The sequence below is a fragment of the Chiroxiphia lanceolata genome, chromosome 6 (genome assembly GCF_009829145.1).
Source record: "Chiroxiphia lanceolata isolate bChiLan1 chromosome 6, bChiLan1.pri, whole genome shotgun sequence".
Classification (NCBI taxonomy): domain Eukaryota; kingdom Metazoa; phylum Chordata; class Aves; order Passeriformes; family Pipridae; genus Chiroxiphia; species Chiroxiphia lanceolata.
The window spans coordinates 302,286-314,786 of NC_045642.1; the positions used below are offsets into that span (position 1 = coordinate 302,286).

The window sequence follows — 12,501 nt, forward strand, 5'->3', positions numbered from 1 at the left end:
AGGAGAGAACAAATCCCGGGGGTTTGGAGAGGGACAGGATTCCCTTGGGAAACAGAACAGGTAGCAGGGGCTTAGGGGGGCAGAATTCCCGTGGGAGAGAGCAGGTACCCTAAACCAGGCGGGATGAGCCCTTCTCCTGACGGGGGAGCAGGTCTGGGGGGGGTGTGAAATTGTAACTCCCACGCTGAAAATTCCCAAATTCAGGAGCCACAAGCCCGGACCGAGCGTTTATTCCCAAGATAAAACCAAGCCAACGCGGGACGAGCCGAGGTAGATGGTCCGGTGGATCCACACGTCGGGATCGCTCCAAGCCACCGGAACCCCGGGAAGTCCTGAATCCCGACACGAGCGAATCCCAGAATCCCACTGGGGATTTACGGGCGGCAGGAATTCCGCAAGAGTCACGCACGGAGAAGCCCCTTCCCAAAGCAGCCAGCAAGGAATGCCCCTCAGACCAGGCACGGGGGCAGATGGATGGGCAGGAGAGTGGGAATTTGGGGGGGGGCTCGCTGGCTTTTGGAGGGGTGGGACCAGCGTATCCCAGCGGGAAGACGATGCCGTAGCCCTGGATTTGGGAGCGATGGAGGCAGGATCCCACTCCGGTGTCAGACTTCAGGAGCAGCCAGCTGGAAGAGAGCGAGCTTTGGGAAGGGGGAAAGGAGTTGGGGTGACCCCGCAGCGGGATTTTGGGATGCCTCCCCCATTCCCGAGCAGAGAGGTGGATGCGTCCGGGATGCTCTCCGGGAAGGGAATGTTTTTCCCCAGGCAGCGGGATGGGGAAGTCTGTCACGCAGGAAGTGATCGGATGCTGCTCCGTGGCGGGGGGGGCCATCCCAATCCCGACTGCGCTCCTATCCCAGGTATTCCTAGGGATCGGGAATCACCTCGTGTAGCTGTTGGCTGCGGCAGCTCCGCCGGCGGCACGGCCAGGTCCCACGGGTGGCACTGGGGACGATCAGCATGGACTGGGAGAAACCGGGATCATGGGATACACCAGGATAACAGGGAAGAGCTTCGGGGGGTGGGGGGGATCCATCCCAGCTCCCCCCCCTCATCCCAGTCCTTACCTCGTTGGAGCTGAGCCGGGTGGCCCGGCACCAGAAGTTGGCGTGGCCACGGCGATGCAGAATTCAGGACGGTGAAGATGAGGAGCACGATGGAAATCCCGTTCCCTGCGAGCTCCAGGGTGGGGGGGTGGGAAAACCCCTCAGCACCTCCCCGGGAAGCGCCCGGGAGGAGGAATCCCACCCCACGCCGCGCTTTGGGGCTCCCCCCCCTCCTCTCCCGCCGCAGTCCCGGCTCCGTGAGCGCTCCGAGCCCGCCACTCCCGCCGTCCCTCCGCTCGCGGATGCTTCCAAAGGGTGAGTCATCTCCCGAGGGACCGACCTGAAATAGTTCAACGCCGGCAGTACGCGCCGAACCCACACCCCAAAAGTGCCGGCGACACCCCTCTGAGGGGCGGGGACATGCCCCGGGGGGGGTGGGTTCTCCCGAGGGCGGGGATTCCGAAAGCGGGATTACCAGGACGAGGTATCCGTGGTAGTCGAGGCTGGAGTGGTAGAGCACGTTGAAGTTGAGGTCGACGATGAAGGCCACGATGCCCAGCAGGGCGAAGATGGCGCTGATGACGTTCATGGTGCTGGCTGCCCTTCACCTGCGGGCACTCAGGGGCTCTCAGGGGGCCCGGGGAGGGGGATCAGGGGGCGGGAGACTCCCCCCAAAGATCCAGGAGGGACATCCCGGCCTGCTCCCGGCGGCACTCACCGCGCATTCCGTGGTGGCCTCTTCTCGGCGCCGATGGAGAGGCAGCCGGAGATGATGAACTGGGGGGGGGGGGGACAGGGGGGTCAGGGGCACCCCCAGAGCTGCCCGGGGACACCCCCCTGGGTTGGCATTTGTGGGAGCAGAATTCCCTGTGCCCAGGGATGGAGTGGCTGGGAGCCACGGAGCCCAGGGGGGATCGTTCCTGGGGGCATCCCTTCCCTGGTGGGATTCCCTCCTAGGTGGGCATTGTTCCCTGGTGGGTGTCCTTCCTTCCCAGGGAGTGTCCTTCTCTGGTGGGACTCCCTTCCTGGTGGGCATCGTTCCCTGGCAGGATTCTCTTCCTCGTGGACATCATTCCCTGGTACCCATCCTTCCCTGGTGGGATTCCCTTCCTAGCGGGCATCATTCCCGGTGGGCATCTTTCCTGGTGGGTATCCCTCTCTGGCGGGATTCCCTTCCTCTGGGCATCGCTCCCTGGTGGGATTCTTTCCCTGGGGGGCATCAGTTCCTCGGTGGGCAAACTTTTCCAGAGATACCCCTCCTGGAGGATGGGTACTCCTTCCCCTCTGGGCATCCTTTCCCTGCGGGATCCCTTCCCGGCAGGACCGTTCCCGCTGCCCTGCGCTCACCGACACGCCGCCCAGGAACGGATCTCTCGATGACGAACACCGAGGTGTAGAGGTTGGTGAGCGTGGTCAGGACGATCCCGAAGCCGATGTGCAGGAATCCCGTCATGATCTGGATGGTCTGCGGGACCGGGATGGACGGGAATGAGGTCAACTCACCACCGCCCCCCCTTCCTCCGGTGCCGCGCCGGCCGCGGGGGCGCCTTGATCCCACAGCGTCCCCCGAGGGATCGGCGGGAGGATGGGAATCCCCCGGGAACGGGGTGAGGGGGGTTTTTCCAGGGTTTCCCCGTCCCGAGCCCTCCCCCCCGTTGCCCCCCAAATCTCACCCCCATGACGCGGTTCTTGCCCTTGGAGAGGGTCTCCGCCGTGTACATGACGGCGCGGTTGCCCCGCCGGAGGCTCCCCATGCCCTGCATGGAGAGATCGGGGGGCGCCGGACCCCCCCGGAGCAGCCCCGCTCCCACCGGGGCCGGCCCCCGCCACACCCCGCCCGCCACACCCCGCCCCGCCCGCCGCCCATTGGCCGGGGCGCCGTGACGTCAGCGGCTGCATCACACACACCCCCGGGCACCGCCCAACCCCAAAACCCCCCCAAAAATCACCCCGTAAAGGAGGGAGGGGGCCTGGAAAGTGGAGCATCCCGGCTGCGGGGAGTGGGGGGAGAGCTCCATGGGCAGGGAAGATGGGACACCCCGCCCGTGTGGGGCGGGGGGAGAGGCTTTGTGGGGTCCCCCGGCTGCGTGGGGGCGGGGGGAGATGCCCCGGGGGACTGTGTGGGGCGGGGGGAGATGTTCGCTGGGGCTGGGAAGATGCCCCGTGGAGCGTTTTCCCCCCACGTCCCCACGGTGGGCAGGAGGCGGGGGAAATGCTCCGGGGGGCACCCCGGCCGTGTGGGGCACGGGGAGTTGCTCCGTGGGGCAGGGGGGGAGATGCTCCGTGGGGCGATGTCCAACGCTGCAGCCCCCCCCGGGGAAAGCTGCTCATCCCCATCCCAAGGGAGAGGAGGGAAAGAGGGTTCTGGGGACACAGAACCCCTCCAAACCCCTCCCCAGCTCTGTGTCCCCCCCACCTCTCCCACCCCCTTCCAGCTCCAGGCCGTGTTTACAGGCGCTCAGAAAGAAAGGGGGGAAAAAAATAAAAAGAGAGAAAGGAGAAAAAAAAAAAAAAAAGCCGCGCCGGAATTCCTGGAAGAATAAATCCATCAAGGGCCATTAGGGCTCCTGCGGCTCCTCCCGGCGGAGCGGGTGAGTTGGGGAAGGAGGGGGGGACCAGGGGGGGCTGCGGGGGACACGGGGCACTACCCGGGCACCATTCCCCCTGGATGTCCTTGGCACCCCTTCCCCAGACAGGGATGCCTGGGGATGCCCCTTCCCCAGACAGGATCTGCTCCCTGGAGCAGGAGGGAAGGGGAGATGGGACCCCCCACACTCATCCCAGCCACTGCCCCCCGCACTGGCTTGCCCCCAGGGGGCTTCCCCTGTTTTTAGGGTTCTCCAGCCCTGAGAAGGAGCCAGGAGCTCTGGGCAGGGCATTAAACTCCAAATCCAAGATTAATGCCCTGGGAACGAGGGGGGTACAAGATACTCTCCTGTCTCCCAAAATCCCTGTACCCAGGACTCCATAGTGACAGGCACAGCTCGTGTCCCCCAGGTGAGACAGTGGCACAAGGAGCACTCTGATCCACGTCCCCCTCAGCCCCGGGACCTGCCCCGCCGTGTCTAAGCAGCTTTGGGAACTGGGGAGCAGTGCCCCTATTCCAGCCCATATCCCCCCACATCCCGGAGCTGAGGTGCCACGAGGAACCCCAGCCCTGCCCTTCTCCCCAAATTATCCCACAGCTCCCAGCACCCTCCAGAGCACCCCAGGGAGCCCAGTGGGACTTTTGGGGTCCGCAGCGGCAGCGGGGACGTGTCACACCCCCCCACCCCCGAGCACCGAGCACCCCCGGGGCGGTCCACAGGATCCACGGCCGCCGCGGGCAGTTCCGCACGTTTATTCCGGAAACAGGGATACTCACGCAGCGATGGGCTCGGCGGGAGCAGGGGGGCTCCCGGGGGTCACCGTGGGTACCTGAGGACCCTCAGCCCCCCTTCCCCCGAATCCATGGGGGGCTCACACCCGCCTGAGTCCCTCTGTCCCCCTGCAGCACAGGCACCGAGGGGCGGGCAGGGGGGGCCGAGTGGGCTCCCGAGGGGCTGGGGACGGGCTGGGACGAGCCGAGAGCAGCCCCAGGTGGACACCGGCTTCTCCCAGGAGCCCTGCAGGGAGGATGGATCCATGGAGCGCGGGAATCGCCCCCACGGGGCTCAGGGAGCCCACCAAGGGGGGGGGGCTCATCCACCTCCACCAGCCAGACGCCGACGCCTCCCACAGCCTTTTGGGGACCCGCAGCACGAACAGTCGAATCCAGTGAATCCAGCATCCAGGAATGCCAGGCAGATGCCTCCCGGTCGTAGGAACAGGCTTTTCCAGGGAGGCTTCCGGCCCCTGGAGCCACAGCCCGCAGGTGGCAGCGGAGGGGGACCTGCCGGGACGAACATCCTCGTGGATTCTCCACCAGGCTCTGGAGGGGTCATCCCACGCCCCCCAGCCCCCCCGCTGGCACGGACCTGGCTGCCGGAGAGGTTTGGGAAGAGGAGAGTGTCCAGCTGGAAGCGGAGGGAGTGGTTTCCAACGCCGCGGGAGGAAGCGGGAGCGGCCGAGCTGCCCATCCAGGAGGCACCTGCCAGTGGGACACGGGGCGAGCCGGGCACTGCCACCTCCCCTAGAGGGTTCCCCCCCCTCCCCCATTCCAGCCGCGGAGCTCCCCCGTTGTCAGCGACGACACGGAATTCCAGCTGTTTGGAAACGCCTGGACGTGCTGGTCCACGAATACCCTCAGGGGCTCCCGGGGGTCCCCACGGACGCCTGGACGTGGATCAGCTCCCCCAGGGAATAGGAGGGGTGGGACAGGCGGGAGGACCAGGACCTGTAAGGGGTGCCCTGGGGTCACAGGGGGTCCCACACTGCAGGGTGAGGGGGTCCAGGGCTCCTCCACTCACGGTCAAACACGGCCAGGGCGAAGCGCGGTGGGCGACGGTGGAGCCAAAGGGAATCCGGGTGGGATGGATGGGCATGGACGAAATGATGCCTGTCCTGTGCCACAGAGGATCCTTGAGTGAGGGCACCCCATCCTGATACAGACAACCCCACACCCTCCCTCCCAAATCCCTCCCGGATGGATCCCACGGGGGGGCTCACGTGGGACTCAGAGCCCTGGCTCCCAAGGGGCTCCGCTGGGGAATCCTGGGCTCCTGGGGGGGTTCTCCCCACTCACCTGGGGTAGTTACACTCCACAGGGAGGGAGAAGGGTCTGGCACAAGCCACAGGCCCCCTGGACGAGGGGTGGTAGTGGAGGATGTTCCTGTAGTAGATTCTGTCTGGGAGGAGCTGTGGGAAGGAGTGGGTTTGGGGCTGGATTGGGGCTGGGGGTTTCTCCCTCGCCCTGGCCCCCCAGAAATACCCAGGCCAGGGTTCAGGTGACCCCCTCACTCAGCAGTGCTCTTAGAATGGCCGGGATGGGGGTTTGGGGGACCCTCCATGCCAGTCCCACCTGGTTCCTTCCCTGCCCCAAGCCCTGGCGGGGTCCCCTCATTCCCACCCCACGCCTGTTCCCATCGGGAACGTGTGTCCCTGTTTCTTACCTCCAGGGTGGTCCCACAGCCCAGGAGTGGGTGCTCCAGCTGGAATCCATCCCTGTCAGCACTGCTGACTCCACATCCAGAGCCCAGGATCAGCTCCCCAGCGGCCACACGGCTCCCCAGGACACGGAGCGGGACCGTCACCGAGAGCCACGAGGGGCCACACGTGACAGAGACTGGCAGGTGAGCAGGAGGAGGAGTGAGACAGGGATTTGGGAACCCCAGGATGCACCAGGATGAGCTCGAGGCTCTGCTGGACCTCAATCCTACAGTGATCCTTTAGGGATTGGCCCCAGGCACTGAGGCCGTGGGCCCCCTCACCGTGCCCAGGGGGACCCACCCTGTCCCTGTCCCCAGACCCCCCAGACACCCCCATTCCCAGGCCATGCTGAGCCCAGGCCGTGGCTGCAAGGAAGAGCACAAACCACCCTCCCCTGGGAGCATCCATTGGGATAATGGAGATGGAGGGATGACCCCCACTGGTGCCTTTTTTTAACCCCCGTGGAAAGGGCGGTGGCCACAGGTCTCCAGGGGGAAGCTGGGTATTCCCACAACCCCTGCACACACATGGGGCTCCTTTCCAGACCTTCCTCCTTCCAGGGAAAACCAAGGGGCTTGGGCACTTGTCCTCAATCCAGCCCTGCTCCTGGTCCCCACCCCTGTCCCTGTTCCAGCCCTGTCCCAGTGGAAAGCATGGATTGTCCCATGGGACACTGCAAAATCCTTGAGGAGGGAAACCAAACCACAGCATTCCCATCCCGAATCCAAACCCAGCTGCTGGGAAGGAAGGAGCCCTATCCCAGTAACACCAGCGCAGTGGGAACACTCAGGCAGCTCTTTTGGGAAAATCCTTATTTATTTCAAACACAGGATCTGCAGGAGTATCTGAACTGCCAAGAGAAACTTCCTCCTGAAATTTGACAGCCAGTTTGGGAAAGCTCCCTGGAGATGGGGGAATTCCAGATCTCTTTGCTGCTGGAGGATCTTCTCCGACACCGAGCCCGGGCTGTTCCCAGTTGGCACCACCGCAGCGTCCCGGGATCCTTGGACTGGGCACTGGTGCTCCAGGACTCTTCCTGCTGTGCCACTTCCTCCTGGGAACTCTTCACTGGAGTGGGCTGGGCTCCCAGTTTGACTTCCAGGTTCTTCCTGGCCACGTGCATCCTCAGGGACGAGCGTGTTCTGCTGATTCCCGCTGCTCCGAGGGAGCAGGGAGAGCTGTCCACGGCGTCTTCTCCGTCTGGAGCCCGCCAGGAATCGCTCAGGCTCTTGGAGAGGGGGAGGCTTTCGGAAGGAGTGAGGCTGCTGGAGGAATGGAGGCTCTCTGAGGGCAGGGGTGACCCTTCCTGCTGTTCCACCCGCTCCTGGGAACACGGGAGGCTTCCAGAGGGAACGGAGGCTCTTGGGGGGCTGGGATGACCCTTCCTGCCGCTCCACCCGCTCCTGGGAGCGCACCACTGGGATGGGCCAGGCTCCCATTTTGACTTCCAGGCTTTTCCTGGCCACGTGCACTCTCAGGGATGAGCTGGCCTTGCTCATTCCCGCGATCTCCCAGGGAGTAGGGAGAGCTGTCCACGGGCTCTTTCCCGCCTGGGATCCAGCAGGAATCACCGAGGCAGCAGTACAGGTGGCCTCGCTCCACCAGCTTCTCCAGGTCCTCCCACAGCACCTGCCACGCCAGGGAAACCCTCGGGAAGGACCTCCCGTTCCCAGCACACACGGACACCAGCAGGTCCTGCAGCTCCTGGGCCGCTGTGGCACAGGGGAGCAGCCGGGGCCGCATCCGCAGGGCACGGAGCCCGCGGGAGCCTCCGGAAAAGCGGGAGCCATGGGGGAACTGGGAGCAGCTGGAGCCACTCGGCTGCTCCGGGAGCCCGGCAGGATGCCGCTCAGGACTCCCCCCATCCTGTTGGGATGGCACTTATCCCATATCCCTGGGAGCTGGGTGGGGGTGGCTCCCGGTGTTGCCCGGCGACGGCGCGCTGATGTCACAGCCCTGCTTGTGATGTCACAGCCCCAGGTCACCCCAGGGCTCGGGGGTGGGGGAGAGAAAGGGGCTTCTGGTGGGCAATGAGGCCCCTCTGGAGCAGAAGAGGTCGAAGATTCCCAGCCAAGCAGGACACAGAGATGGTGATGAGGAGGAGGATGGTGTCACCTCCTGGAAAACATGGATTATCGTGGAAAACATGGATTGTCCCATAGGACACTGTGGAGTCCTTGAGGAGGGCAAGCCCTGCTCGGCAGCCACCAAACCATCCCTGTGTGATCCACAGCATTTCCATCCCGAGTTCCTGAATCCGAACCCAGCTACCGGGAATAAAATGGAACCTTATCCCAGTCGAACCATTCCGGGCTTTTATTATCCCAACAAAACCAGTTTGTCGCCCAGCACAAAGACTGGAACCCACTTCTAGCACCTCCCGAGGCCGCTGAGGGACTCCGGGACCCCCCGGAGGAGAACCCCAAGGTCGGTCCCCCCTTCCGGGTGCGCGCGGGGGGAACTGGGATGCGGCGGAACTACTATTGCGGGCGCGTTTCCCAGCCGGGCCGTGGCACGGGGGGCGGGTTTGGCGGACGGACCAATGGCGGCTCCCGTGTGGCACTTCCGGCGATGTGGCGATGGCGGCTCCCGGGGCTGCTCCGGGGCCGGGCCAGGTCGGGGGAGGCTCGGGCCGCGCTCCCAGGGGCTCTCGGCTGTCCGGGGTTGGCTCGGGCGGCCGGGGCGGCCCGGCGGGGACTCGGGCGGGGCGTGGAGGGGGTGACCCCGGGCCCCCCCTCCGTTAAGCGGCGGACACCGTGAAGGGCGCCGGGCCCCGCCGTGACCCCCCGCTCTGCCCCACAGGTCCCGGCGCAGTGGCGATGCCCCGCGCGGGCCTCAAGAAGTGGGGTGCTGCCGCCGGATTACAGCGGTGAGTACAGCGGGAGGCGCGGGGCTCCTCCCGCGGCCTCGCCGGGGATCCTCATCCCGGCGTTATCCCGGCAGGAATCACCTTCCCGGAGAAGCCGAAGCTGAAGTTCATGGACAAAGTGCCGGCCGTGCCCAAGGTGCGGCGGGAGCCGCGGATGCTCCGTGACATCCGCGGGCCGTCCCGGGAGGCCACCGACTTCATCCAGGGGCAGTACGGGATCCTGGTGAGCGCCGAATGGAGCCGGGGGGGGGGATTCCAGAGGCTGGGATTGGAGCGGGAGTGGGAACCCCCGGGTGGAGAACCCCCCGTGCTGCTGAGCCCTCCCAAAACGGGCCATGAACTGGAGGGAATTGGTGCCAGAGTGCCGCTGGAAAACTGATTTGCCTCCGTTGGGAATGCCCCAGCGTTCCCGGGAAGGGGCTCAGGAGTGTGACTCGCAGGTTAAGTGTTCCCAGGCAGGACATGGACCCTTCTCCTTGTCCCTGGGTAGAACACAGGACCCTTTGTCCCTGTGCCGTGTCCCTGTTCCCAGGCAAGACACGGTTCCCTCTGTCCCACCCCTTATCCCTGAGTTATCCCACCCCTTATCCTTGAGTTATTTCACCCCTTATCCTTGAGTTATCCCACCCCATATCCCAAGTTATCGCCCCCATATCCCAAGTTATCCTACCCCATATACTGAGTTATCCCACCCCATATTCCTAATTATCCCACCCCTTATCCTTGAGTTACCCACCCCATATCCCTGATTTATCCCACCCCTTATCCCTGAGTTATCCCACCCCTTATCCTTGAGTTATCCCACCCCATATTCTGAGTTATCCCACCCCATATCCCGATTTATCCCCCCCATATCCTGAGTTATCTACCCCCCTCTCCTGGATTATCCCCCCCATCCTGGGTTATCCCCCTCATATCCTTGAGTTATCCCCCTCATATCCCGAGTTATCCCCCTCATATCCCAAGTTATCCCCCCCCATCCTGGGTTATCCTCTCAATTCCTGGGTTATCCCCTCCCCGTACCCTGGATTATCCCCCCAATATCCCGAGTTATCCCCCCCATATCCTGAGTTATCCCACCCCATATCCCGGGTTGTCCCCCCCCATCCTGTGTTTATCCCCTCTGTATCCCAAGTTATTCCCCCATACCCTAGATTATCCCCCCCCCATCCTGGGTTATCCCCCCCGTATCCTGGGTTATCTCCCCCATATACTGATTTATCCCACCCCGTATCCCAGGTTATCCCACCCCTTATTCTTGAACTATTCCACCCTATATCCCAGGTTGTCTCCCCCATATCCCGAGTTATCCTCCCCATATCCCAAGTTATCCCCCCCCCCATCCTGGGTTACCCTCCTCATCCTGGGTTATCCGCCCCATATCCCGGATTATCCCCCCCCATCCCGGGTTATCTCCCCATATCCTGAGTTATCCGCCCCATATCCCGGTTTATCCTCCCCCATATCCCAAGTTATTCCACCCCATATCCCGAGTTATTCCCCCCCCATATCCCAGTTTATCCTCCCCCATATCCCGGGTTATCCCCCCATATCCCAGGTTATCCCCCCCATATCCCGGTTTATCCCACCCCATATCCCGGTTTATCCTCCCCCATATCCCGGGTTATCCCCCCCATATCCCGGTTTATCCTCCCCCATCCCGGTTATCCTCCCCCATCCCGGGTTATCCCCCCCCATATCCCGGTTTAAGCCTCCCCATATCCCGAGTTATCCCCCCATCCCACGTTATCCCCCCCCATCCCGGGTTATCCTCCCCCATCCCGGGTTATCCCCCCCCATATCCTGGTTTATCCTCCCCCATATCCCAAGTTATCCCCCCCATATCCCAGGTTATCCCTCCCATATCCCAGGTTTATCCCCCCCATATCCCAGGTTATCTCCCCCATATCCAGGTTATCCCACCCCATATCCCAAGTTATCCCCCCATATCCCGGGTTATCCCCCCCATATCCCTGTTTATCCCCCCCATCCCAAGTTATCCCCCCCATATCCCTGTTTATCCCCCCCATCCCTTGCTCTCCCTGTTCCCCCGCAGGCTCTGGGCGGGGGGTACCTGCACTGGGGGCACTTTGAGATGATCCGCCTGACCATCGGGCGCCACCTGGACCCCAAGTCCATGTTCGCCGTGTGGCGCGTGCCCGCCCCGTACAAGCCGGTGACCCGGAAGAGCCTGGGCCACCGGATGGGCGGCGGCAAGGGCCCCATCGACCACTACGTGACGGCCGTGCGCAGCGGCAGGCTCGTCGTCGAGGTGGGCGGCCACTGCCACTTCGGGCAGGTCCGGCCTTTCCTCGCCCAGGTGGCCCAAAAGCTGCCCTTCCCGGCCGTGCCCGTGAGCCGGGAGAGCCTCCGGGAGATGCGCCGGGAGGAGGAGGAGAAGAGGCTCAACAACCAGAACCCCTGGACTTTCGAGCGCGTCGTCACCTCCAACATGCTGGGCATGAGGAAGTACCTGAGCCCCTACGACCTGCGGCTCCAGGGCCGCTACTGGGGCAAGTTCTTCCTCAGGCACAGGGTGTGAGGGGCGCGGGCGGCGTTCCCACGGGATTAAAGCGGCACGCCGGAGCCTGCGGTGGCCTTTGGAAGTGGGAATGCGGGGCCGGGAGCGTCCCGGGGGGGGACACGTGGGGTGGAGGAGCGAGGCAGAGCCTGGCCGAGCTCATGGAGCTGTGGAGCTGGGAGCATCCTGGGGGATTTGAGGAGTGAGGCTCTTTGTCCTGGAATCGTGGAGCTGAGGGATACGTGGATCCAGGCTGAGGATGGATGGGTTCTTTATCTTGAGGTGGGTTTTGGAGCTGGGAGCATCCCGGGGGATCCACGGATCGGGGTTTGAGGAGTGAGGCTCTTTTTCCTGGGCTGGAATCGTGGAGCTGAGGGATACATGGATCCAGGCTGAGGATGGATGAGCTCTTTATCCTGACATGGGTTTTGGAGTTGGGAGCATCCCAGGGGATAAATGGATAAATTTATCCCAGGGGATAAATGGATCAGGGTTTGAGGCACGAGGCAGAGCGTGGGTGAGCTCTGTCCTAAAGTGGGTTATGGAGCTGGAAACCTGGGACTGGGAGCATCCTGGGGCATAAATGAATCAGGGATTGAGCCACAAGGCAGAATGTGGGTGAATTCTTTATCCTGAAGTGGGTTTTGGAGCTGGAAATGTGGGACTGGGAGCATCCTGGGGCACAAATGAATCAGGGATTGAGCCACAAGGCAGAGTGTGGGTGAATTCTTTATCCTGAAGCGGGTTTTGGAGCTGGAAACATGGGATTGGGAGCATCCTGGGGAATCCATGGGTCAGGGTTTGAGGCACAAGGCAAAGGATGGATGGGCTCTGACCTGAAGAGTGTTACGGAGCTGGAAACCAGGAGCTGGGAGCATCCCAGGGAATAAATGGATCAGGGTTTGAGGCATGAGGTTCATTATCCTGAAGAGGGTTTTGGAGGTGGAAACATGGAGCTGGGAGCATCCTGGGGGATCCATGGGTCAGGGTTGGAGGCA

At 63.3% G+C, this 12,501-nt stretch overlaps 2 protein-coding genes across 3 annotated transcripts; both read left to right on the plus strand.

Moving 5' to 3' along the window:
- The first annotated feature begins 4,049 nt into the window (after nt 1–4,049).
- Nucleotides 4,050–8,408, plus strand: LOC116788634 (basic salivary proline-rich protein 2-like). Of its 2 annotated transcripts, XM_032691654.1 has the most exons (4): nt 4,050–5,121; nt 5,388–5,390; nt 6,159–6,256; nt 6,944–8,408. In XM_032691654.1, exons 1-4 carry the CDS (start codon nt 4,497–4,499, stop codon nt 6,992–6,994), a joined length of 777 nt encoding a protein of 258 aa, XP_032547545.1. In that variant the 5' UTR covers nt 4,050–4,496; the 3' UTR covers nt 6,995–8,408. The 2 variants fall into 2 exon arrangements, with proteins under 2 accessions (XP_032547545.1, XP_032547544.1); XM_032691653.1 differs by lacking the exon at nt 5,388–5,390 and having other exon boundaries at nt 4,051–5,118; nt 6,079–6,256.
- A 243-nt stretch (nt 8,409–8,651) lies between these two features.
- Nucleotides 8,652–11,573, plus strand: MRPL16 (mitochondrial ribosomal protein L16). The gene is made up of 4 exons (XM_032691664.1): nt 8,652–8,728; nt 8,916–8,982; nt 9,057–9,205; nt 11,039–11,573. The coding sequence occupies exons 1-4, from the start codon at nt 8,693–8,695 to the stop codon at nt 11,522–11,524; spliced, it is 738 nt and encodes a 245-aa protein (XP_032547555.1). The 5' UTR covers nt 8,652–8,692; the 3' UTR covers nt 11,525–11,573.
- Nucleotides 11,574–12,501: the final 928 nt, after the last annotated feature.

What these genes read in the sequence shown, in the direction of transcription:
- LOC116788634 (XM_032691653.1), top strand. Translation starts at nt 4,497, where the DNA reads ATGGGGGGCTCACACCCGCCTGAGTCCCTCTGTCCCCCTGCAGCACAG. An exon ending in GCCCATCCAGGAGGCACCTG is followed by an intron (nt 5,119 to 6,078) that starts CCAGTGGGACAC and finishes TGTTTCTTACCT; the next exon opens with CCAGGGTGGTCCCACAGCCC.
- MRPL16 (XM_032691664.1), top strand. Translation starts at nt 8,693, where the DNA reads ATGGCGGCTCCCGGGGCTGCTCCGGGGCCGGGCCAG. An exon ending in GCTGCCGCCGGATTACAGCG is followed by an intron (nt 8,983 to 9,056) that starts GTGAGTACAGCG and finishes TTATCCCGGCAG; the next exon opens with GAATCACCTTCCCGGAGAAG. An exon ending in AGGGGCAGTACGGGATCCTG is followed by an intron (nt 9,206 to 11,038) that starts GTGAGCGCCGAA and finishes GTTCCCCCGCAG; the next exon opens with GCTCTGGGCGGGGGGTACCT.